At 42.9% G+C, this 27,403-nt stretch overlaps 1 protein-coding gene across 9 annotated transcripts in view; it reads left to right on the top strand.

Annotated features, from left to right (window-relative positions):
- Nucleotides 1-27,403, top strand: part of PDE1C (phosphodiesterase 1C) — a 1,706,308-nt gene that overhangs the window by 1,058,487 nt on the left and 620,418 nt on the right. For all 9 annotated transcript variants that reach the window (XM_086964785.1, XM_086964792.1, XM_086964789.1 and 6 more), the window contains one exon: nt 18,552-18,665. In XM_086964785.1, coding sequence (XP_086820911.1) covers nt 18,552-18,665 — 114 coding nt within the window. The remainder of the gene's footprint in view (nt 1-18,551; nt 18,666-27,403) is intronic.

The raw sequence follows: 27,403 nt of genomic DNA, 5'->3' as shown, positions 1-27,403 counted from the left end.
TTTTTTGCATTCATAGAAGGTCCAATTCTCAACATTTACTGTCCTAAAATGGTTTCTTTGACTTTTTTTTTTTTTTAAAAGCGTATCCAGTTTTCCTTTAAAAACGCTAATTGCATTTAAAAAAAACTTCAGCAGGCCACTATCCCTGTGATGGCTGCGACTTGTAGTAGGTCACAGTTTGGGACATTCCTCAGTAACTAAAATGAGGTAGGTCGAATTGCAACCCACTACAAATCACTATTTCACGAACCGACCTATTCATATGTTGGTCAGTGCTCAGACTAGAACACAGTGCTTCGTACATCTCGACCTTGGGTCTTAATTGACATAACCTCAGTGGCCCTGTGTATGATTAACAACTAAGATTGCTTACAAACAAATGTAATATGTCCATTCATAAAAAATACAATTTTTAGAAATCCATCTCTGAAAATCCAATCATCAAAAACCCATTTGAAGGAAAACAAATAAATAGAGACAAAGTTTGATTAAAAATAAGAGGAATGAACGCACAAACTGTTACAAAATTATATTAATTTACAATATAATATTTTTAAAAGAAACAAAATGGTGGGTCGCATAGGTAATTACATTTAGGGAACAAAACAACAATTGTCAAAGTCAATAGTTGTTGGCATTGGCAATGTCTTTTAGACATGTTGTATAGCATGGCTAAAGGTAAAGTTAGAAAAACAAAGTGCTATGACGCTGCCAGTGTATTTTTTCTAACTTTACTTTTATCCATACTGCACAGCCATGCTGCTATAAGACATGGCTAAATAAGTTGGCAAAGACAATAGCTTTTGCATAGGCGAGACCTACTGTCTTAGCCAATGTTTGTTTCACTATGTACCCATGGGCAACAGTACCTACAGAAAGAAAAGCATTTTATCACACAGTCCATAACAATAGTGGAAAGCATAATCATGCCGTTGCAAAGCGGATGAATAATTACTTCTTTCAGCACAGTAGTTTCAGTTTGAGATGGACCTTAGCACAGAACTTCTTCTGCGTGCTCGCACAGATGACTAAGTTACTTTTCATTCTAGAGCCTTTGGGAACTACTACGTTTAGAGGCTGGTTGTTTGTACTACTTTTTATGTAAGATACAACATCTGCAGTTTCAAGATTGCACCTCTTTAAAGGAAATTGGGACAACCTCAGAGTTACAGTCTCCCAACCACATACTACATTCACAGAGCTTCAGTACCCAGCAGTGACTAATAAAAATGTATTCAGAGCAGTGCAACACATTTGGTAGTTGGTCGTGCAAACCGGGTGCATATTACATAAGTTTGGTGATGAAATATGTTTTCAAGTCAGATCCCTAGATTAGATGCAATCACCTTTTCTCTATGCCTAGTCGGCAGCTGCTACATTTCCAGGTCCAGCTCATTATTCACCCATAATGACCATCAAGCTCCAATCGAAGTCGGACCACTGCAACTGCAATCAGCTCTTTTAATTAGCCTTATGCCAATTCAGATAATTATAGGAATAGGTCTCTGATTCTGCTGAAATAATAGCAGAATGCTGAAGAGGAGACAGGGTGGCCTGGGCCTCTGGGATAACTAACACTGTGACAAACCCTTACAAACTGAGGCACTTCAGTACATCTTGGAAGGAAGATATGTAAAGGAGAGGGAGAGAAGTTATTATTTGAACACTACTTGGCTCGGCAAGAGATCAGAAATAAGATACGTGTTATTGCAGCATTTGTACAATACAATACTTGAGTTTATGATCCATAAAACACATAAACACCCCAAAGCCTTTGTCTGCTGTGATTTTTTACCTTCAGCATCAAGCTAAAACAAACAGGGATGGCATCACCGCTACAACATCCTGTGATTCTGAGCCAGTCACTTATCTCTCCATGCCTAAAGAAAATCTGTCTTCCACATGATACATGATGTGCTATTTAAGGGTTATGCTGGGGCCTCTAAATGGAGCATAAGAGGGCCCCAGGGGCTACGCCGACACTGCTCCTGCTCCATCCACGACAGTCTGTGCCTATACACCCAGGGGTGGACTGCAATCCCCAGAGTGCACCGCTGTTTCCACACACCTTCCGCGAGGCAGGGCCACGCGCTCATAGCGCAGCCTCTCCCACCACGACACGGGACGTGTGCGGGACGCAGCCTGCACCAAGGGCGGGCCCGTCTTTGCCCGTCGGAGACCGGTAGGGGCTGGTTTGGGCCACCTTATGTACATTTGTGTCATTGATAATTCTCCAGTTCCAGGGGACTATATTATTTTATTGAATTAGGGTCATGTTTCCTGTGGGGAAGAGTCCCTCCTGCAAGCGTAAATCAAGGGTGGGAGGGGGAGTAGTGGGAACGCTTGATGCCTACCTTACCAGGGCAGAATCAGCTCTGATGCATGAGATCCAATTAACCGAGCGAAGGATATCTTTAGAACCCCCACTTCCGACCCCAAGCTTGAGGGCAAGGCCCCAGATTGAAGCAATGTGCGAGGACCCACCACTAACACCCCCCATAACGGTTTTAAGTCAGTTAAGTCAGGTCTCAGAGAGTTTATCCAAAGTCCTCACCCTCCCCGTTACTAACCGATATCCATTATTGGTTACCACAAGGGGTAAGAAGGCTCTGCAGGCCGGTCAAGGGGAACCCCCTTCGAAGAAAAGGAAAGGCCGAGGTCCACCTAAGGCTATTCCTCATCCTACAGCTGGGGTGAAACGGAAGGCAGTACAGAGGGGGCAACATGTATGTAGTCAGTCTATCCCATCTAGTATAGAAGCTACCAGCCCCCCTAATATGACGGAGGATTCCCTCTTAAGCACATTATGCAGGGAATCGCTGATCTTCTTGAACCCTGGTCCCATAAATTGAGCCAGATAGAAGGCAGATTAAGTAAATTAGAACTGGTTTTAGTACAACCTTCCTTGATTCTGGCTACAGACAGTTGGTGGGTGTGGTGTCTCCCAGGGGGTAGGTGGAGAACAGGTGGCAAGAGGGGTTGCCCCGAAAGATCAAAATCCCCCAATCCATCTGCTGATTCCAGTCATATGACTTCTACCCGACAGGAGTGTCCCTCTCAAGCAGGGTTGCAATCCCAAAGTCGTCCCCCTAACTTACCAGGTTCACCTGACGCTCAAGATGGGCGTACCTTCCTACATCTTCCTCCAGAAGCCACCCCCTACACTATAGTTTTGGGTAACGTTCCCAAGCTGGGGCCACTGGGAACTGAAGACTGACCAGCATTAAGAAACAAGGCCCTACATCTACTGAGTTCAAGGACGGGGTTTAATAATCAGTTGTTTAAGGAATTTAAAATGGTTTGTAGAGTCTCCTGGATTGGGAAGTCGTGCAAGTCACTTCGGGGTGATTGTGTGGTTTTAATCTTTGGCTCGCCTGGTTTGGTGCAGCATATCCTGGAGAGGGCGGGGGTGCTATCACCCGAGATTGCATTCTGTTCTTCCTCTGGGGTACTTTTACCGCCCTATGCCCACCTCAGGCTGTGATAGAAGGTGTCTCTCACAATCTCTTGGCCAATCCAATCACTCCATTCCCCTTCACAACCGATTTAATGCCCTAGCCTCACTAGAAGATATCGACTGACTGCAGGGATCTGATTTTGATAACCCCACTAGGCCTAGTCTACCCCGGGGCTCCAAAGGGACAAGGATATGGTTCCCCCTCTTGTAAGTCACCTGAGCTCCCCACTAGATCTAGAGCGATCTCTCCAGTGGAGGATGTATCGTGTACCTACTTGGGATATCAAGGGGGAGCCTGTATCGTCCAAGCGAGACAGAGAAGGGAAATGCAGGCAGATAAGGTTATTTTACAACCACAGGGTAATATTCTCAATCAGAGCCCTAAGGGATGTGGTTTGCAGGCGGAGGAGGAACCCACACCCTCCTCTCCTCTAGGTAGTACTGGTTTAGATGAACACTTACCTGTTATGACACTAGGCTCCTGGAACATCGCAGGTCTCCTACCCAAAACTGTTTCAGGTGAATGGGCCGGGATTGTTGAGCAGTTCAATCTCCTGGCATTCTAGGAGACTTGGTCTATGGACCAGGTCCACCACCCTGGGTTTTTAAACTACTCTAAGTCCGCGTTAGGGGGGGCGGAGGGGCAGACCCTCTGGTGGTCTCACTTGCTGGGTGAGACAGCATAGTGGGTTAAAGGTTGAGGAAGTTACCATTGATAGCCCAGACATCCTGGCATTACAGCTCCAGATGAACCATGCCCCTGAGACCCTGGTAATTAACGTGTACGCCAGGGGCCTACCGGGAGGGAGGCGATCTGAGACTGTTGACCATCTAGCCAGTCTTTTAGAGAATCGGAGAGCAGGGTGTAACTTGATAAGTATGGGAGATTTTAACTGCACCTTTGAACCATTGGATTCAGAGGATGGTAAGTTAAGCGCAGATGAGGACATGCAGTGGGGTATTCCGAGCCTAGATTTGTGCCCTGTTAGAAAATGGTCAGAAGCAGTGCTTTAAGTTAGAGGGCTGTACCTGGGAAGGGGTGTGCGAGCCGTGAATGGGAGGACTGACTCGGATAGGAAGGGGGCACACACCTTCAATAATGGTGGGAGGAGCAGGCGTGTAGACTATATTCTCCTAAATGTTGAATCATGGAATTCTTTAATTGACATGAGGGTTCAGGAATGCCCGGAAAGTGACCATGATCCATTGATTCTGTTAATGAAGGCTGTGACATCACAAGACCCCGGTAAAAAGCAGGTAGGCGAACCCCCTCCCGCAGTATTTCTATCTAACGATATGAGGAGAGTAAGATGGTCCAGGATTACTGATAAAGAAATGGATCTTGTTGCAATAAAGGCTTTGGTTGCCCAATCAATCTCCTGCTTTCAAAGTTGCCCCACACAGGCAGACATTGACTTCATTTCCCCGCAGGTTCATTGTGACCTGTTTTTTAATCTTAAAGGCTTTTTTGTTAAGCCCAGTAAAAAGAAATCGGAGGCATGGGCAATAAAAGCCTCCCGGTGTAATAAAAACTGCAGAGAAGCGTATCCCCTGTTGTCTAGGGCCATTAGATCTAAAGACTTGGGAGAAGTGAAGTCTGCAAGGGCTAATTATAAGGCAACCCAATTCAAAGCCAAAAAAGAGTGGGAAGAGGATCGCTGTAATGATCTTCTCCAAGCTAGCAGAGAGAAGAGTATGGCTAATTTCTGGCAGCGATGGGACACTTTTTAAACCAATTAACTATGTCCCGCCAGAACAGTGGGCCGAGGGTTTTAAGGCCCAGTTCTCTACTACTAACACTAATCTGGACGAATTTAAAATATCTAGCCCAATGCCAACTTGGATATTTAGTAATTCCGAGGTTGAGGCTGTCCTTTCTCTTGTTCCGAGAGGTAGGGCCCCGGGGCCTGATTGTGTGCCTGCGGATTTATTTGTCCACGATAAGGACAATTGGGTGGTTTATATTACCTATTTGGATAACTCCATTGCAAGAGGTGCGTGTATCTCTGACACGTGGACTGGTGCGGTCATCATAACAGTTTACAAATAGGGGGACCGATCTTTGCCAGGTAACTACAGGCCTATCAGCCTAATAGATTCCATACAGAAAATTGTTGCCAGATTAGTTCTAAGCCGAATCCAATTTTGGATAGAGGATGCCAAGATTTTATCTCCCTTGCAGGCAGGGTTTCGGCCCTGTACTAGTACAATTGATCAGGTACTGAGGTTTGTGATGATCTATTGGAGGGTTGTCCTAGAAGCTGGAGGCACGCTATATGCTGCATTTTTTTATTTAAAGTCTGCATTTGACCTTGTCCCTCTTAATAAAATGCGGAGAGCCTTCTTAGAAGTGGGGACCCCCCTGGAGCTGCTAGCAATGTTAGTTAAACTCCATGATTCCAACCACGCCCAGTTTAGATGGGGTTCACACAGAGAGGTCACAGACAAATTCCCGGTGACCAAGGGCTCGCGCCAAGGATCCGTTCTCGCGCCTACCTTGTTTTCCTTATTTATAGGCAGTGTAGTGCAATATTATTCCACATTCTCCCCAGATGCTCCAACTCTTGGGGGATTGAAATTCCCCCTACTCATGTTTGCGGATGATATGCTGATATTATCTAAGACCCAAATCCGGGCTACAGGTGGCTCTGTCCCGTTTTGAGGAGTTTCACCGCGATCATGAGCTGGTGGTTAACATGGACAAGACAAAATTTATGGTTCTCCACAAATCAAAAATTGTAAGGGGCAAAGTCCATATGAATGACATTCCATTCGAGCAGACAGATGTGTTTACTTACCTGGGCATAACTTTAAACAGGAAGCTGCACTGGAAGCCGCAAATAGACATGCTTGCCTTGAAGCATGCACAGCTTGCTGGGGTCCTCCTTAAAGAACATAGACTGTCATATACCAAACCTATATCCCCTGCACTCGCAATATATAATACCAAAGTGGTAAGCACTGTCCTATACGGCGCAGAATCATGGGGCCACGAGGATATAACTAACCTGGCTATTGCCCAAAACAAATTTATGTGGGCCCTAACAGGCCTGACGCAATATACGCCATTGGTGCCCTTATTTCTGGACTTGGGTTGTCATCATATTGAGGACCTAGCTAGATTTAGGCCTCTAACCCTCTGGAGAAGGCTGTGGGCCACCCCTGAGCTTCTACTTTACGCTAGCGCCCTCTTTGATTTTAGGGGGGTTGGGACACTAGCGAAGATTAGGTGGCTTCAGTATATTAAAGATACTCTGACAGCAAGGGGGATGTGCATCCTGTGGGATAATCCGGATTCGACTCCTTTTCCTTCCATAAAGGAGTTCAAGGCCGCTTATACGGATTTTATGAAGGCGAAATGCTTCTCTTCAATAACTGGCCTTCCCTAACTAGAGACTTCCTATCAATAAAGCATGAACCTGTGCTTGATCCCTATTGGGACCTTATCTTAAAACCACTGGATAGGAAGCTCTTTCACCAGTCTCTGCCAATAAGAGCCTTTTATACTAGATTGCCTAGGCCTACGACCGACCTCTCCCCGTTGTGTCTGGCATACCCAGAATCTATTCCCCACAGGCTATTTGTCTGCCCGGCCTACAGCCTACCGAGGAGGAAATGGCTTAAACCTATTTGTCTCATCCTTGGCACAAGGGTTGCCATTGAAGCCTTGAGGATTTTACAGGCAAGTCCTCAGGATGCTATAGTCATTGCCACCGCCAAATTCCTAGGGTGGGCATGAAGGATTTGGGCTAATAAACTCAGGGTTCACTGATATGGTCTGTCTAAAGTGTCTATAGCCGTGGGGTAGCATGATTTGTCTATACCTTCTTACATCTGTATTAAGTGTCAGATGCCGTGTGTCTCTCCATTTTCAATTTTAATTATTTTGTATAATAATTACTGTTTTAAGTCAGAGTCTTGGATTGCGGTTTAATAATCATATTAAGAAAACTTTGTGTATGTTAAAAATATTTATACCAATGTATTTTTAATGTTCTCACTTTTCTGTAAATGTCTTTTATGGTTTTACAATCAAAATAAAGACTCTATGATAATGATGATGATGACAGGCAGAATGCATTCCCAGGTCAACTTTCCGAAACTCCACAAGATGTCTTCCGCATAACAGACAGATGTGTTGTCTGCTAGGTTGTGAAATAAACAAGCATTTGCAATGCAATAGGTCTTACATTTGCAAGAGTTTAAGCTTTTGGCATTGTAAATGACAATGCCTTTTATTTATCTGTTTTGCTAATTAACACAAAATTAATGGCATTGGCATTTACAATGCCAATAGCTCAATCTCTTTTAAATACGCTGTAGCGGCTCGTCAAGGGAGTGCTGCGGGGTGGTGAGGCAGGGCGGGGGAAGGGCAGGGTTGGGGTAGTAAACTCCGGAATGTCGCTGAACAGAGTTGTGTAAATAAATAAATAACACAAATTACAAAGCAAATTACAAAGTGCGCTGCATGGCCGATTTGGCATTGCAGCGCGCACAAAGTAATTTGTTTTATTTATTTCTTTACTCAACTTCGTTCGGCGGCACCCACCCTGACATTCCCCGCCCACCGCCCTGCAGCACTCCCTCAAGGAGCTGCTACTGTAAATACGAGACCTATTCACAGAAGCAGCCGCAATTGTCTCGGGCTGTCCTGGGCTGCTCCGAAAATTAAAGCGTGCATGGTGCGCTGAATGTTGCAGGAAATCATGTTGTGCCTGCAGTCTTAGAAACTTATTAAAGAAAATAGTGCTTGCAGATTAAAAAAGACGTACCGTGTAACAACTGAAGTAAAAGAGCGAATGCTCATGGGAGGTTTCAAATTAAGTTAAGGCAGTACTAGGGAGGGAGTAACAAGCCTATTAACAAATCAGAAACCAGCATTTACGAAGGGCAATGACACAAGCCAATGACAAATATGGGTGGAGAGTGGGCTGGGCTTTAATTTCATACTTCAAAGCAGCATGCCGCAGAGCAGCCCATGCGCTACCCAGGCTCGACCTAAAAAGGAAGTAACAAGACAATGATAGGAGGAATCAGGGAATGGAAATTTAAGATAAGTAATAAGAGAAGGAAGAGGTTCAGGATCACTTTGTGGATAGGGTGAGGGCAGTGTTCTTATGTTGAATGTACTTTCCACTTTCAGAATCGTGTTTCTTTGTTATTCCTTGAGATATTTGCAATCCATTTTTAATTAAAAAAAGGTGTTTGTCCTCCAGATGCATTTCTGAGTTACAAAACAGTTACTGTATTTTACCAAACATCTCAGAGTACATGATTATGATAGAAACAAGAAACAAAAAAACTCCTTCCACATAAAGTGTATCCTCTACCGTACCTGTTTACCTATCCAACTGTCTTTGGTGGGAACCTGAGGTATTTCATAAAATAGTTTTTTCTAAGCTGAGTTAAAGAGAATGGAATGGTTGCTTAATACTGTCTGAAATGTTAGGCCAATTATGAGCTGAAAAAATAATAAAAGACCTCTTTATGTCTGGGTGCTATTCGTCACCAATGCAGAAGGTGTGACCCTGATAGATGGTCTCCAAGAGTTTCTCAAAGCACTGTAAATGCAGGAAGCAGCTGTGATGGACACTGTGCTGACTAAACTGAAATCAGATACAGTTTTATAGTGTGCAACAGATGTTTTCAGTGGGAGTCACAAACGCTGACATTGCTTCTGAATATAACGAGTGCCATTTTTGGTGGGAACGAGTGATCAAAACGGTGTTGTGTGCTAAATAATAGGATTTGATTGAAAACAGCTAGAGACGGATGTCTACATGGATGTTTCACTGAAAAGTCTGGAACAATGTTTGAATGATTGCTTGGAAAATGAGAATTTTGAATGGACAGATGTTTCTGTAATTATTTTTTCCAATGCATAGTTATGTGCCTAAAATGGGTCACGTGGGATTTGTCTTAGAAGTGGTTCCGGGGGGGAAAAGCATATTTTGTGTTATAAATGGGCAATAGTTTGAAATACACAATTTCCTCTTGTTGGGCTTTGCATACTGTGCGATTTCATCTGCTTTGTTTCTCCAGATGTTCACTACAGATAAGGTATAAGGTCTATCCTTTTTGGAGCTTTGCTGGTTAGTTGGTCCTATATTTTGTGGTCCAGTGAAAGTTGGCAGAGAATTATGGGGTTTTCCCTCCAAACAAGTACCTGTAACTCGCAATATAGGGTGACAAATTGTTTTACAAGATCTTGAACCTGAAAGTCAGCAAGCTTAGATCAGTGTGTGTTATCTTTTTGAAAAGGCGTGTCTTTGCTTCCGATAGCAGGGCATTAGACTGAGAGCTGGGAAAATTGTGATAACAGCTATTACTATGATTTTAGTTGTAAATTTAGGCCCTTTGACAGACTTTATTGTCTAAAATAAGTATTTTCGAGCATTAGAAAACCATGCAAGCAGCAGGGTATTCCAGACTTGACACAGGCAGCTCGTTGTAGTTGGGTCTTCCCAAATATCTCGTAGCCAGACTCCAACTAACGTCGTATGTAGTAGCCCAGCTTGGACTAGGATTCTTGAACGCTATCTGCATCTATAGTCACCCTGTCAGAGTCCAAAGACTGCCTCTTGCATTGGCGCGGAGAGCAAGGGTGCTGCACAGCGCCCACATATGCCTGGTGGAGTTCAGATGGCGATTTAACTATATAAAAGACTTTATATATTTTTGCGTTCATGTACAAACTATCTAATGACTGGCAATTGTGTTCATCAAAGTGCTGCACATTTTTTAACATGGAGACCGTGTTTACAATTCCTTTTTCTGACTGCACGTTAAAAAAAAATGTAATTTTTACTAGTGACAGTTGCTGAGGTACAGGTGAAAGCATAATGCCATAGCATTCCAGAGATTGTGTTTGCTTTCTTTACTAATTAAAATACATAACTACTCAAATTGCATATCATCAGCATGGAATGCACTTAAGTCAGAAATGTCGCTGGCCAGCATCTCCACTCTGAAAATTGTTCAATCGCCACTCCCCGCTTGCGAATTCCACGTTCATTTTAAGCCCTGTGTATTGGTCAGTGGGTGCGCTAAGTCTTTCTACAACCTAGGGGCAGATTTACAAGAACTGGCACATCTCTGCATATTAGCAGGGATGCACCAGTTAAGATGCGACATGCAAAAATACCATTGCGCCATCACGGATGCGTCAAATTTACAATGCGCCGCACCGTGGCGCAAGGATAGACAGATGCATATTGCATCTTTTGTCGTAAGGGCCATGACTCGTGTCTCAAGCGCGACGCAAATCCAGCAATGCTCAGGTGCAGCCTATGCTTATTGTGCTGTATCAATCCGTATGGTTTTGATGCAGTGGCATCCTAAAAGTGACTCAGTGAAATCTTGTAGCTTTCACTGCATCACTTTTACAAGGCTTTCTGGCGTTGGACCGCCCATCCTGCATACATTATACCTGACGCAGGTATAACGTAGTGCAGGGCTTTACAATGTGATGCATCTCCCTAGGTGCGTCACGTTGTAAATATGTCGCAACATGGTGCATTATTTAGGACAACGCTGCGTCACAAAAGTGACGCAACAGCGGTGTAAAAGTGTTGCAAGGGGCTTGTAAATCTGCCCCCTAGTTTTCTGTAGACAGAGTTTGAGCTCGTGCTCTCCATTCTTCACCGTCTCCCCCTTCCTTTCCACTTGAGTCTGCCACATGGGAATCACTCCCGCCTGTTGTGCGAGAGTAAACAACTATTCACCTTTCGTAAAATGATGAAAACCTGTCTGTCCACAATCAATATTTCCACGTGGTTCAGTTGTATTTGGTAATTTTTTGTGTCTGTTTGGAGGCAGGACACTATTCAGGAACAGGGCATGCTTGAAAAGCTTTCACATCAAATCAAATGAATCTTTCAACATTTATAAGTGCTAACATGTTAGCCAGAAAATGCCTGCAAACCGTCCAAGTAATTGTGTTATGCCGCCATCACAAATTCGGAGAAAGAATTGCTAGCCACGTGTTTAATGCTGCGAGCATCCCATACGGCAGTGATTCAGTGGAATTAACATTTATATCACGGATCATATGAAATATGGCAAGCATCCTGTATCTAGGTCACAAAACGTTCAGTTGGGATCCTTAAATTGTCCACCTGAAGGGGGTGATGCTTCTTCAAAATATAATTCAATAAGAGAATGCTTGTCCTGGCCCAAGCCAGGAGGTGGTGCCATTGGATGGAGTACATGGGCAAAAAATGTTACCTCATAAGGGTCCTCGTTAAGTTTTAAACTCTTCCAATCACTGGGAGTGTACTTACAGCCACTGGACAATCCCCTCCAAACGTAGATGATTTACATTTTAGGAGTGGAACAAACTTGAACATGGTGATTAGAGAAAGTTTAATAATGGTGCAGAAAGAACTTAGGTGAATCTTTGAGAAAACTTGAAACTTCCTTCATGACTTGTTATGGAATGTTTATCGGGAATTATTTGAGAAGGACTTCGTTGCAAGAAGTAATGTTAGGGCGACATTTTCTTACAACAGACATGTAGATGTTTGTATATCGCACTTTTTCCAAATCATCAAGTAGAATGAAAGCACAAGAGAATGCTGTGCAATAAGATGCTAGCTTGCATAGGACGATGTGTTTAAAGCTTCTTCCGGTAAATATATGAATTGTGCCGTGCTGTAGGTTAGTTGTGATTTGGTGAAAGTACATAAGTCATTTGCCTTGAGGCATTTGATTGGCGTTTCAAGGCAGTGAGGATTGGGGATACAAGACTCTGTAATTGAATGGAAGCAACCCAGTACCTAAGGTTACTCTAGGTAACATAAACAGACGATAATACATGTAGGGGGAAACCTGTCCTGCATGGCGGCCATGCCAGCTGAAACGCTTATATCTCTACTTTATTAATAAATATAAGTAATAATAATAATAATATGAGTTCTGAGTAGGCAGTTAGGGAACTAAATTAGCACTAAGTAGAAAAGTATTGCAGCAGTGCCAAGAAAAGGAGCACAGCAATTCACAATCATGACATAATGACACAAAGGTCATAAAAATATGTTCAAAGTATGTCGCAAACGTGCCTCCACCAAGAAAGAAAGAGGCCTGGTTCGTAAATAGAGGGCGTAGCACACCGCACCCCTGTCAGCAAACATTGAATGTGGATGCCTGATCCCGAGTGACTTAGTCTAGAAGAGAACTGAGTCCCTCGGGAGCCTCCCTCGCTTATCAATGGAGTTTGAAGACTTGCTGTGACAATATCTTTGGAGTCCCCCTCCACAGGCTGTAGGTAATGTTGAGTTAGGACCAATGATTTAAAAAAAAAAAAAAAAAAGAAACACTGCCATTTGCTTCGCAGACCAGCCAAGCACAAACCCAATTATGATCAATAGAGCAGTTAGACTAGGAGCTGAAAGAAGACAAATTAAATGCATCTGATTAACGGGGTGCACCTCACATTCAATTTCTGGTGGAGGAGGCAGGGTTGACAGCAGTGATAAAACACAATGTTCTGTGTCAAAAAGTGTTCAGAGTGACTTAAGAGGACCTTGAAGGCAATTTTGCAGTTTCTCAGGGCCTCGAGAAGAAACCTCTGGAACAGAAATGAAACTTCCAGATGTGGGATAACAATATTTTTGTTTTTCTCAATGATGTACCTACAATGTGGAAATTACACACCAATTGCAAAGTGATAGTAGTAGGTTCGTTGAGGTGTTCCTTTTAAAATGAGAGATACAGATTATATGCAGTGTGATAGATATTTATACAAGTAACACTTTTTTTAACTTAATATGGTGCTAAATAAATTGATATGTAGCACTGGACAGTCAACTTGCTGCAAATGTATTTGGACTTGATGTTCAGTGTCTTTTAATTTTCCCATTTAGCTGATGTTCTATTATGAATCAATCTATGTCCTCGAGTTCAATTTCCCTGAAATTTTGTTTCACGAAATGTCATGTCATTTTTATGGGTGGGTGTAACTGGTGTAAATCTCTATAGAGTAATTACTCGTAATTACTGCAAAATTACATGCAAAGTGAGTTCTATGGCTGTGTTACTTTGTGAACCAGCTATTGATATGTTAGAGCAGATGAAATGCAGATACTTGGATATTATGCGAATAGACATTTGGGGCTACATCATTCTAGCCTTTTCTTTTCCCTGCTACATTGTCATAAAGTAGAAATTCAACCCTTTTTGTGTATCTCCAGCCAGGGTTTTGGCTCTAGATGCAACAACAACCAAAAAATCAATGAGTTATTCAATGTTTACTTTGAATCAAAGGAACCCACACGAAGACATATGCGGTATTGCGTCATTTTTTATAAATTACTTCATTTATAAATACCCCGACATTCTTTGTAAGGCGGTCAACACACAAAGTGAAATATGTTGTGATATGTGACAAAAGTGACATCTAGTGCTCTTTGATATAGTAGTGGTGCACAATATGTACAAGGTGATTGAAATATGTACAAGAAAATAGGTGGCCAGAAAACAAGTATTGGAAATGAATGACTGCGGATTAAATGAATAGGTCTTTTTCGCAGAGATTTAAGGCTGGTCAGGTGGATAAAGTCCTATTTAATATTGACATTCTCTATACAGCATCATTTATTAAACCGTGCTTACATTCAATCCGGACTCCTCCTCCTCTGGTTCACTCAAGGAGCCCATGGACAGGACATATGCAGAATCACCCTTGACTTATTACCCGGTCCGATGGATACGATAGTGATATAATGATAGCAAGTGCTGCGCGTGTGCTTGGTAGGCATGGGAAAGGTTTAATGAAGCTTGCCAGTGCTACCATTCTTTCTGAAACACCTCAGGGGGGCCGGCATCGGTTCAGCAAAACATCTTGCTCTTTGCTATGAAAGTTAATGCTCTTAGAGCTTCCTGTGTGGAATCTGATGGCTGGTCGCGAGGAGCAGTGAGTTTGCTTGTTTTTGCTCATTCTAAAAGTCCGATGTAGCAGAACAAATTTGTTGTGCGCGCCAGTTGCTTTTATGAGGTCATTGTGTTTTGATTTTTTCCACACACTGCTCTAAGGCTATCGCCCTTTCTGTGGCGCTTCCTGTATAGGCGCTTTCATTACTATAACTGTCCCGGGTTCATGTTGATTTCCCATTGCAATTCTAAGGAATTTTGGGGCATATCACCAAGCAATAGCGATAATTATCGCTATTGCTTGGTTAGAGACAAAAATTTACAGCTTAGCTGCAGAGATTTTTATCGCAGATAAACCTTGGTATTACCAAGGTTTATCGCAAATGCGATAAAAATCGGCCGCAATGCATGAATATCGCTGAAAAGTCAGCGATATTCATGCATTACCGAGCTAATGCTCTTAGCCATGTTATCCACCTCCCATTGGATAACATGGCTAAGAACTGCTCAGGGCAGGTGTTAGCTTTTGGAGATATTCGCGCTTAGCACGAATATCTCCATAAGTTGGTAATAGGAGATAGCGATGTTAGCGACTGTTTCCAGTCGCTAACATCTTGGCACGCCCACTTTGCATGTCATTAGTGATAAATACCACTGACATGCAAAGTGGGGCCCAAGATGGTCGTTATCTCCTACTAGCTGTCGCTAACTGGTGTTAGCGACAGCTAGGTAATAGATAATTTTATCTCTGCTTTCTTGGCTTTTAAAGCCAAAAAAAAGATAAACCCCCTTAATAATGTGCCCCTTTGTTTTCTGTCTTGTATACAGTACTCTAATGGAAATTATCGGCCTCTCACATATAGAGACACCGAATGAAGCCGAAAGCCAAATAATTAAGATAGAATGGTTGATATCTGTCAGAAGGTCCTGATGCAATAGCACAAGAGGCAGCCTATTGTGATTTCCCTGTGCTTTCTCTGCACCTAATGTTACCGGATAGTTTGGTGTAAAACCTGACACTGAGAACAGCAGACGTATCCTGACTCATAAATACTCAAGCAAGCAGAAGCGGGGCTGTGCTCTGGGCATCCCCGTTCGATACTTTCTTTCCAAGAAAATAAAATACCTCTATCTCAAAGGAGCCGCTGAACAAGTGTGCAGCAATATCAGCTTGTTTCCTGTATTGCAATATTTAGGGATTTTATGGAGGGGCAAATAACAGGTTATACCCTTACACCCTCCATAGTACTATTTTCATTGACCTCAAAGGCTAAAAGACTAGGTGTCTCTCAGAGAGGTCTATGGCGGATGCATTGGTCCACCGAGCTATCTCATCACATGATGGTGCTACCCATATTGCTATCAAATGTGTTGCTATGCTGAATAACAAATTCATTATACCCACAAAACAGTTTGGAAGCTTGAATCCTCATTGGAGCAAAAAGAAAAACAATAACTAGATTAAATATACATGGAGTAGCCCATCGGGCCCTGTTCATAAAACTCATGAACAAATCTTAAGAACTCCCTTGGAGTGGACTTAATCTCTCCTCCTCAACACAATTCAGAGCATCAAACTCGGATCCATCAAATCTGATAGATGAAAAGCCACAGCGCAAAGGCTCATGGTAGCCCTGGGCAGGGAGCTTAGGTAGGGGGCCGCTGAAGAGGGGGTCCGGGCGGGGTGGAGCCCCCCGGAGCTCAGGAAGGTGTTTGGAAGCGGAACAGAGCCGGAGGCCGCCAAATCCCTGCCAGGGGCCACCACACAAATATTTATCCATCTTCAGAGGATTATTATATTAATCAATCAATCAAAGCATTTGTATAGCGCACTACTCACCCGGGGGGTCTCAAGGCGCTAGGTGAGGGGGGGTCCGCTACTGCTCGAATAGCCAGGTCTTGAGCTGCTTCCTGAAGGCGAGGTGGTCCTGGGTCAGGCGGATGTGGGTCGGGAGGGATTTCCAGGTCTTGGCGGCGGTATTAAAGATATATATTGACGTGGTGGCCCCTGGGGTTTGGTGACCCTGTGCAGGTGCACAGCTTGCACATGCCTAAGGCCGCCCCTGCACAGCGGGTGCACCCAAAGATCCTTCCGGTCACACTTTCTCCACAATGGGTTCATGTGAAAGACAGCCATAAAATGTGAGCCCTTATGCTCTTGGGCTTCAGTTTCCTTGCGCCAGCTGCACGATTCATAGCTACACTCAGGGCACAAGTCCTATAAAAAGAAGTGGGGGGACTGGCCAAGTAATACAATATGCAAATGACCCCATGACGTCACGACGTAGCGCTATAAAAGAAATAAAAAAGTGCTACTTAAATTATTTGTGCAAATACTGGGACAGACTAACCCATCTGACAGTCTTACAGTGTCTGCATTTGTATGCAGGGAAAGAACAAAGACAAAAGCATGCCCCTCCTAAGTACATGTGAAGAGAAGACAAGCTGTGTGCCTTTGTTTCCCTCTGTGGCATTTACATTTAAATGTACGGTTCAAGGCAGCCCCCAGTCAGCATATACAAACAAAAGGAGGCTGGATGGCCCCTTGACTTCGGCCGAGCTGGAGGTGAAAAAAGGCTCCCTCGCTGCCTACACGTAGCTGCTGGGAACGGAAAGCAGGCAACGTGCAGGTGCAGCTGAACGTGTCCCATTGTCTGAAAATTACACCGGGATAAGTTCAGCATATTTCTGTGGGGTCCAACTTCTTTGCAGGGGAGACGGCGTCAACCCTGTGAAAAGAGTGGGGGGACGCCTTGTACCTGCGTATACCCCCGACTTGAGCCCTGGCTACACCCCTCCAACGGCCACAGCCATGCCACAATTGGATATCTAACTTACAACAGCCTCCAAAAACAGGCTGCAGCTCGTGTAAAATTGGGGAGTTAGACTAGCCTTCAATAAAAACACCACAAGATCAACTCAGCACTAAAGACAACATATTGGCCTCTGATGAAATCTCTATCGAATACAATCGAAAGGCACTTTACATTGTGAACGTCGTGACAAAAATTACAGAAAGGGACTTTACAATTTGAAATATTTAGCAAATGCTATAGGATTGTGTTTTACATTGTGAGTTCTGACAAATGTAATATGAATGGGTTTAATACATAGGTTATTTTAAAATTCTGACCAGAATAAATGCTTGGTGTTTCAGAGAGAGACTTTATGTTCATGCCAATGTAAACTTTGTGTCTGCCTAAAATGATTCATGGGGCCTTTAAAAATAAAAAATAAGCTTTGATGTTCAGATAAACAAAATATGACCATATGTTATCTGTTTAAGTGTAGCGACACAAGCAGTAGGCCTTTCATTTTATGGTGTGTAAGACTTGACAAAGCCTGTAGGCCGAACGTGGTGTCAGTCCATATAGGGGCATTGCTCACTTTTATAATTATTAGAGCCTATTGGTGCACAAATTATCACCTGGTATCACACTCATAAAATGAACAGACAAGATGTGCCAGGTTAGTTGCCCTGTTTGATTTTTCTTGGCGTATGACATCTGCCCCCTACAATTCTAAGAGGACCCTATAAGAAAGGTTTCAATTTGCAGTGCCTCTAGAAATCATTTAAATATTTGTAGTTTTGTGGGTAGTATTTCGTTGTGTGTTCAGTACAGTACTTTTCATTTTGAGAGATTCATATGGTGCACATTGATTTTTTTTGTATTTGTGTGCCTTGATGACTTTTGGTTTTCTAGTCCATAGCACCTCGCCTAATCATCCTTGTTAAGTTATCTAATGTGAGTATGGCTCTCACATGATGCTCTCGATTGGTTACTGTGTTATTCTGCCATCTATGGAGGAACTGTATTCAATGCATAAAGGCCAATTTTGCATCTCAAAAGTGTTCTGAATCTTTACATAGTAACGTCTATACCCAACAGATGCGCTGTATAAAGGAAGCAATTGCATTTAGTTTTGGTTTTTCCCTACAGCAGCCTTTTCAAAAAGGTTTCAGTTAGGACTCAAAATGCAAGACAGATCTACTGGCTTTGCCAATGCTTGCTTTTTTTACAGTGTCAAAAGTCACAATTTTATGATTGAAAATACGCCATGAGTTGTTGCTTAGAAACTTTCTTTATCCATTTGTATCATTATGCCTTCGGTATAGAAGTAACAGGTGCTTGCTTTGCTTGCTTAAACTGTAATATTCTACATGCATTTCACTCAAATGCCCAAATGTTTCTTTCGATAATGGTATGTTTTCCTCTCCTCCTAGGTTGCGGTGTTTGGTAAAGCAGTTGGAAAGAGGAGAAGCTTCAGTGGTAGATCTAAAAAAGAATTTGGAATATGCCGCGACTGTTCTTGAATCAGTGTACATTGATGAAACAAGGTAAGGCTTTTAAGTTCATTGGGTCCAACTGTAGTAGAGTTGTTGTGGAGGTAGACAAACCTACCAAAGACCCCTGTGTGAGCAGGTAGGCAACATATTTCCCAAAAAGGTCCCTGATCATTTGTTTTGTAGGCATGCTGAGCAGAATTACGTCAATGTATTCCACTGGGATTCTACATCAGTCCTAGATCCCTGTCAAAAGCTTCCTAACGGATGTATGACGTTACAACGCATACTTTTACCACGCATATCTTTACAACGCATGCCTTTACAACGCATAGCGCTTTGGGGTGCTGGATAGTGAAAAGTTTAATTTACTATTCCAACCCCAGTCCCCGTGGACACTAGGGAAGGTGTTGGATAGTAAATTTAACTTATTCCCTATCCTAGAGCGCCGCCCCCCCCAGCGCAATGTGTTGTAATGGTTTGCGTTGTAATGACTGCGTTGTAATGGTAGTGCGTGGTAAAAGTTTTGTTGTAAAGGTTGTATACCCTTCCTAACATATTGTGCACTGAGGATGAATGTACATGTCCACACTGTGTCAATCTGCACTTGCACACTCAAACATAGGAATTCCTCAGTCTGATGGCGTGCCTGAGGGTCACAATCAGTTGCAAAGGCGAATACTCCCTTAAGAGCTAGTAAGAGAAAAATTGCACTTAAGGTGGGGCACCACTCTAAGTGGTGGAGTTGACATTTTGTCTTTACCTGAGTTGACCCAGATGCTGTTTTTCCCTAGATGTCAGTCCTACAGCTTTTCTGGCGCATGTGGATAATAAAATTGCAGTACTGCAGTCTCATCCGATACTGCTTGAATAGGTCCTTCGATTTACAGTGGATCACATAGCCACCTTCATCACAGATTCCAAGAAGGGATCCTATGTTTTTAACCTGTCACAAAGATTTAAGTATTTTTACTTTTTAAAATTCCTCCCTCTATCACCCACAATCTGGCCATCAAAGCGATATATAAGTTAAACACTTTACACGGACAAGGGACAATTTCAGGCATGCGGAGCACTCCCAGATGTAAATATAATATTATTTTGAAGTTTTGTCCTGTCCTAAGTTCATATCTCCCATCAAGCACATTTGCAGATTTGATGTAGGTCACTGCTTGTAAGCCATGTCATTTGAACAGCTCAAATCTTTAAGTATATGTAATAACAATCCTCAGTCTTTAGAGGCTTTTTTCCTAAGCCTCTGTAATCCCTTAGAAAAATAATGAAAATAAATACAAGGCAATCTGAAATGAAAAGCAAGCAATGTTTGAGGGACACGAATAGAGTCCATTTCTAACAAATTGAACGTACTGGGTCTAACATTGATAATATCTGTTCTGGCCATCAGCAGTATTAGTTGTCATAAAGATGCTGGTGATGTTTAAGCTGTAGCGATGAGGAAGAACATAGAGACTTAATGTCAGTTGATTTTCAGAAGGCATTTGACTCGGTTGATTGGGCCTATGTGTTTGCTCCTCTGTCCGAAGTAGGCTTTCGTCCTATGTTCATCAAGTATATTTGTCTTTTGTACACTTATCTCCGAGCCAGGGTACGTGTGAGGGGGTGGTCTTGCACTGGTTTCCAGTAATGAGGGTTACCTGTCAGGAGTGCCTCTTGTCCCCCTTATTATTTGTGGTAGAAATTGAACTAGATGCATAGTATTTTGGCGTTTAGTGGGTCGACGCTTTAAGTGACCAAATCTCTTTGTACGCAGATGAGGTGCTTTTGTAGTTTGGGGACCAGGCCATGTCAGGACCTAGGGCGATGCAGATGCTAGGTATATTTGGCACATACTCCAGCATACAGATTAAACCTTGGAAATCCTCAGGGTTCTGATATTTGGGAGTCTTCGTCACCAGTAGCGCGCAGTGTTCGTTTGATGGCAACCTGGTACCACAGATGGAATGGCTGTCGAGGATGTTAAGTTTTGGAATACACTTATATTGTCCTTGATTGGACGTTCAGCAATCTTTAAGATGGCTGCGCTGCCGCAGCTTATACCAGTTGCAGAACCACCCATTCCCGATTGCCACTTCTTTCTTTTTGAAAATCAATGCAGTGTTCCAGGCGCTACTCTGGGGGGTTGGAATACCACCCATCTCCGTAGAAAAGTGTTGCAGGCTGGTGTTTGAGGGTGGTGTGGCCGCACATGATGTTCCCTTGTTTTACTAGGTAGCCCATCTTCTTCTAATCAATGACTGGTGGTTTTGGGGTGTTTGGGAATCCAGTCTATGCCCTTGAGGGTAGATCTATGGGTATGCAGGGTCTCCCACACCTGCTACATACAAGGCGAGAGGCTGTCCCCAAAAACATTACAATATATGGAAGGGGTGGGCAAAAGGTAGGGGAATACATCTGAAGCCCTGCCCAGACACCCCTTGGACTAACAACTGTACAGGAAGCCGACAAGGAAGAGAGGGCTGGATGAGGGCGCGAGGAGGGGCAACACAGGCATGGATTGTACGAATATTTTCGTCCTACCTAGGTGATGATTATGGTCAGAATGTCAATATGCAGTGCTGTTATGCTTGATGTTATGAGTTATATCTGTACTGAGTTTTAAGACCGACTCAACTCTGTTAAAAATTCGATAAAAAGTTTGTTAAAGAAAAAAAAAGAGCTATAGAGATGATAGAGTTTACAATTTAGAGTCATAGCATGCTTTGTATATATATATATCTTACACACCTCTCTTTAGCTGTTCCAGTGATCTGAAAATACATCTGCAGTTGCTAGTTTTGAAACCGCATTTATGGTGACACTGTGGATAAGGAGTGATAATTGAAGATTTGTTTTCATGAGTTCTGCAAATTTAACTTGTGGTTTGTATAACGTCAGTGTATGAAATGTTAGAACTCGCAGTCGAGACTTGTAAGTGAATTAGTGAGTGTAATTTCTAAAGCAATTACAGCTAGCCTTCCTGACCTTCTTGGTAATGTTTTATGAAAATTAAAACATGAAACTGTGCAGCTTCAAAGTGTTTATTACATTGTGGATGCCTAGGCCTTACTTAAATTACACCATTTATTTTGTTAAATCACATAGTCAGCCATGCATAGTCGCGGGGTCGGAGTGCTTTGGGGGGAGATTGGACACTTATGGAGGGAAGAGCACAGGGCCTGGTTGCAGGCTAAACCCTGCTACCAAATCCACACCACAAACACCCATGGACATCTTACTTTGCCTTAAAAAAAACCAGAAAATAATTGGAAAAAAAGGTTGAAGATGTTATAGTGACTCAAAAATGTGAGGTAAAACATGCCCTTTTAAACAAACACTGCCAATGAAATTCACCTGTTATCTCTAGTAACTACAACTCAAGCCCAAAAGTAACTATAACTTGCACCCCTATGAACGAGAGATGAGAAAAAAGGACTTGAATCTTGTGCTCGTTAGTGAGACTTGATAATCTATTTACAACACAAAGCCCTGGCGCGATTCGGTCCCACTTAGACTTCTGTCGCAGGATATGTGTGTATATATATATATATATTCACTGAAAAAACCATAGGTTAGAGACCATATATAGTTAGCTGGACATTTTATTGACATAAAACCAATGAAATTCCATATATAGTTAGTTGCACTAACTATATATCGCGCACCCGCAATCCACTGCTGATGATGTCACATATTACATCATTCATGACATGGTCAGTGACATCACTGATGACATCACTGATGACATCTCAAATGACATCACTGATGACATCACTGATGACATCTCAAATGACATCACTGATGACATCATCTAGTGTCTGTGTGTTTTTGTAAAGTTTAATTATGTTTTACATATTGAAGAATGAGTGGATGTATGGAAGACTGAGTGTGTGTGTGGCTGGCTGGGAGGTGTGTGACTCTGTGCATATCAATGTGTATTTGTATCAGTGATTGTATAAGAGAGTAAGTATGTGTTAGTATATGTGTGAAAAGTATGGTGTTCTGTGTTTAACTGTATAGATGAGGAAATCGAAGTGTGATTGATTCTTCACAGGACTGACTAGGTGTATGAGTGCATATGATAGTCTTGTAATAATGAGTGACTGTATGTATGAGTGATTGTATGGGTGAATGAGTGAATGTGTGTGTAGACGTAGGAATCAGTGAGTGCGTATGTAGTAACTGGTATTGGTGTGTCATGATGTCATCAGTGATGTCATTTGAGATGTCATCAGTGATGTCATCAGTGATGTCATTTGAGATGTCATCAGTGATGTCATCAGTGATGTCACTGACCATGTCATGAATGATGTAATATGTGACATCATCAGCAGTGGATTGCGGGTGCGCGATATATAGTTAGTGCAACTAACTATATATGGAATTTCATTGGTTTTATGTCAATAAAATGTCCAGCTAACTATATATGGTCTCTAACCTATGGTTTTTTCAGTGAATTTTCAAGGTTTTGTAAATGCAAATTCCTAACTATATATGGTCTATAACCTATGGTTTTTTCAGTGAATTTCATTGGTTTTTTAAAAGCTAATATCTATAGCTGTAAAATATATTCTTTATTACGTGACGTATCACGTAGCCACGTGAGACGCCTCATGACGCGTCGCATAACCGTGACGTATCGGCTCTGCAGCGCAAACAAAACCCGTAACGTAAGCGTGCCGGAGCACGCTTACAGATATATATATTTTTTTTAACCTTAATTAGACAAAATCCACACGTGCACATATCTTGAGGCCTTGCAAAGGCACATCAAACAAACAGTCCCTACAATTTTGTCAAGTTTGCTGGAAATCTATTCCCTTAATTTTTTTTTTACTGTTTCTCTTGGTTTTCCCCTTGTTACGCTTACCGGGACGCTACCCGGTACGCGAACCGGACGCTCCAAAAACACAAGATGGCGGACTCCCGTTACGCTGCCGGTTAGCTGCCCGGTTCGCGTACCTGGAAGTGCCTCTACCGCGAAAAATCGCGGGGGACTTTAATATCCCCCTCATCAATCCTAGGGGGTCAGGAGAGGTTTACCTTGCCCCCTTTCCTTCATTTCCCCCTTCTTTTTTCACCACATCTTGTCTCTCGAACCTACGAGAGACAAGATGGCGGCCGCTCCGGACTGTTTACAATGTTGACAGCTACGCTGCCGGTTAGCTGCCCGGTTAGCTGCCCGGTGAGCGGCCCGGTTCGCGTACCGGGACACGCCTCTACGGCGTAAAATCGCAAAAAAATTATAATTTTTTTTTTGCCCCGCGGGGCACTTTAATATCCCCCTCATCAATCCTAGGGGGTCAGGAGTGGTCTACCTTGCCCCCTTTCCTTCATTTCCCCCTTAGTTTTTCACCACATCTTGTCTCTCGATCGTACCGAGAGACAAGATGGCGGCCGCTCCGGACTGTTTAGAATGTTGACAGACACCGGAGAGCCAATCAGCTTCGCTTCGCGAAGTTCCGTTACGCGTCAGGTACGCAAACCGGGGCGCTAACCGGAGCGCTGTCACAGATATATATTTTTTTTTAAACGTTAATTTCTCAAAATCCACTGGAGCACATATATTGAGACATAGCAAAGGCACGTCGGGCAAACCATATCTACAATTTTGCCAAGTTTCATGTAAATCTATTCAGCCGTTCGAGCTAAAAGTGAGTCCAACCGCCCTATGGAAAAATGAATGGGAAAAACGTGTTTTGGGACCCCCCTTGTTTCTCGCCCCCCCCTTGACGAAACCCCCCCAAATTTTCAGGGGCTGCTCAGAAACGAAATGTGCCATTTTCCTGAAAATTTCAGCCAATTCCGTCCACAAACGCCAAAGTTATTAGACATAGAATTTTCAGAAATCCGATAGAGAAAAAATCCTAACTATATATACCCACTGGCTATCGCCAGTAGGTAATATACATATATAAACATATATAATCTGCATATCTATATAAATATAAATGCATGCATACATATACATATATGCATACATATGCATGTTATTTACATGAAAGTTTTAAAAACACTAATAAAAGCAAAGCTAAAAAGCCACCTCATTACAAACAGAATGGCTTTAACTTAAACGAGGGCGAGATCTATTGCATTTTCAATGCTTGTTTACTTTGGTTCTATCAAGAAGGCATTCAGATGTTTCACACATTTGCCATAAATTCTGAATGTTAGCATTCTAGTTGCTCATTAGATCACTGTAGTAAAACTAGTGCTCACCAGGGAAGTCTGCTGCTAATCATGGTTTGCAGCCATTTTCCCGCATTTTTTATCCCGCAGACTTTCAGTCCGCATACCATTATCCCGCAAGGTCATTGACCTCGCATTCCATTATCCCGCATTTTTTCAAAACGCATGTGCATTTATCGCGCATGCCTTTAGAAAGAATTACGTTTTAAAGGCATGTATGGTAAATGCATTTGCGTTGTGAAAACCACGATGACGAGAGAGGTAAGTGGGTTTGTGTTAATTTTTTCGTGGGTTAGTGATTGTGTAGTGTAGTGTAGTGTTGTGTAGTGTAGTGTTGTGTTAGTGTAGTGTAGAGTTGTGGTGGTTGTTTAGTGTAGGGTCATGCTGGGGGTAGTGTTTTAGGGTTTAGGGTTGTGTTGTAGTGTTTGCGTAGTGTAGGGTCATGCTGAGGGTAGTGTTTTAGGGTTTAGGGTAGTGTTGTAGTGTTTGCGTAGTGTAGGGTCATGCTGGGGGTAGTGTTTTAGGGTTTAGGGTTGTGTTGTAGTGTTTGCGTAGTGTAGGGTCATGCTGGGGCTAGTGTTTTAGGGTTTAGGGTAGTGTTGTAGTGTTTGCGTAGTGTAGGGTCATGCTGGGCGTAGTGTTTTAGGGTTTAGGATAGTGTTGTAGTGTTTGCGTAGTGTAGGGTCATGCTGGGGGTAGTGTTTTAGGGTTTTGGGTAGTGTTGTAGTGTTTGCGTAGTGTAGGGTCATACTGGGGTGTAGTATTTTAGGGTTTAGGGTAGTGTTGTAGTGTTTGTGTAGTGTAGGGTCATGCTGGGGGTAGTGTTTTAGGGTTTTGGGTAGTGTTGTAGTGTTTGCGTAGTGTAGGGTCATGCTGGGGTGTAGTGTTTTAGGGTTTTGGGTAGTGTTGTAGTGTTTGCGTAGTGTAGGGTCATGCTGGGGTGTAGTGTTTTAGGGTTTTGGGTAGTGTTGTAGTGTTTGCGTAGTGAAGGGTCATGCTGGGGGTAGTGTTTTAGGGTTTTGGGTAGTGTTGTAGTGTTTGCGTAGTGTAGGGTCATGCTGGGGGGTAGTGTTTTAGGGTTTTGGCTAGTGTTGTAGTGTTTGTGTAGTGTAGGGTCATGCTGGGGGGTAGTGTTTTAGGATTTTGGGTAGTGTTGTAGTGTTTGTGTAGTGTAGGGTCATGCTGGGGGTAGTGTTTTAGGGTTTAGGGTAGTGTTGTAGTGTTTGCGTAGTGTAGGGTCATGCTGGGGGTAGTGTTTTAGGGTTTAGGGTAGTGTTGTAGTGTTTGCGTAGTGTAGGGTCATGCTGGGGGTAGTGTTTTAGGGTTTAGGGTAGTGTTGTAGTGTTTGCGTAGTGTAGGGTCATGCTGGGGGTAGTGTTTTAGGGTTTAGGGTAGTGTTGCAGTGTTTGCGTAGTGTAGGGTCATGCTGGGGTGTAGTGTTTTAGGGTTTTGGGTAGTGTTGTAGTGTTTGCGTAGTGTAGGGTCATGCTGGGGGTAGTGTTTTAGGGTTTAGGGTAGTGTTGTAGTGTTTGCGTAGTGTAGGGTCATGCTGGGGTGTAGTGTTTTAGGGTTTTGGGTAGTGTTGTAGTGTTTGCGTAGTGTAGGGTCATGCTGGGGGTAGTGTTTTAGGGTTTAGGGTAGTGTTGTAGTGTTTGCGTAGTGTAGGGTCATGCTGGGGGTAGTGTTTTAGGGTTTAGGGTTGTGTTGTAGTGTTTGCGTAGTGTAGGGTCATGCTGGGGGTAGTGTTTTAGGGTTTAGGGTTGTGTTGTAGTGTTTGTGTAGTGTAGGGTCATGCTGGGGGTAGTGTTTTAGGGTTTAGGGTAGTGTTGTAGTGTTTGCGTAGTGTAGGGTCATGCTGGGGTGTAGTGTTTTAGGGTTTTGGGTAGTGTTGTAGTGTTTGCGTAGTGTAGGGTCATGCTGGGGGTAGTGTTTTAGGGTTTAGGGTAGTGTGGTACTGTTTGTGTAGTGTAGGGTCATGCTGGGGGTAGTGTTTTAGGGTTTAGGGTAGTTTAGTTGTTTAGTGTATGCTAAAGGCATATTCGTTCTAAAAGTTTTCGTTATTTTAATTTGCGGCCTAATAGTAAATGAGGGATTTTTTTTGCGGACTGATGGTATGCGGGATTTCGTCATATATTCGCTAATCATACTTTCTATGGCAAAATGAACCCCCTCATTTTGTTCCTTTTTAAATTAAATGTTTTAAGAGTTACCACTTTATTCCAATCAAGATGGCTTCAGGTGTGCCATACCTTTGTAATAAGTAGGACTGTTAGCACTCTAGTTGTTCTTTAGAACACTCTGGGACATTCTGTCATTGGGCTATAGTTGGGCTACATCTGGCTGATATTTGGGCTACATTTGTTTTTTTTGTCTCTGGTGGCCATCTTTGGGCTACATTGGGCTACATTGGGCTACATTGGGCTACATTTGGGCTCCAACATATATATAGCCCAATGTAGCCCAATATACATTTTTCAAAGTTAATTTTCGTAAAAACCACTGGAGCCTATATCTTGAGACATAGCAAAGGCACATTGGGCTACCAGTCCCTACAATTTTGCCAAGTTTGGTGTAAATCCATTCAGCCGTTCAGGCTAAAAGTGAGG

The sequence above is a fragment of the Lissotriton vulgaris genome, chromosome 4_1, assembly GCF_964263255.1.
Source record: "Lissotriton vulgaris chromosome 4_1, aLisVul1.2, whole genome shotgun sequence".
NCBI lineage: Eukaryota > Metazoa > Chordata > Amphibia > Caudata > Salamandridae > Lissotriton > Lissotriton vulgaris.
This window is presented reverse-complemented; position numbering and strand designations above follow the sequence as displayed.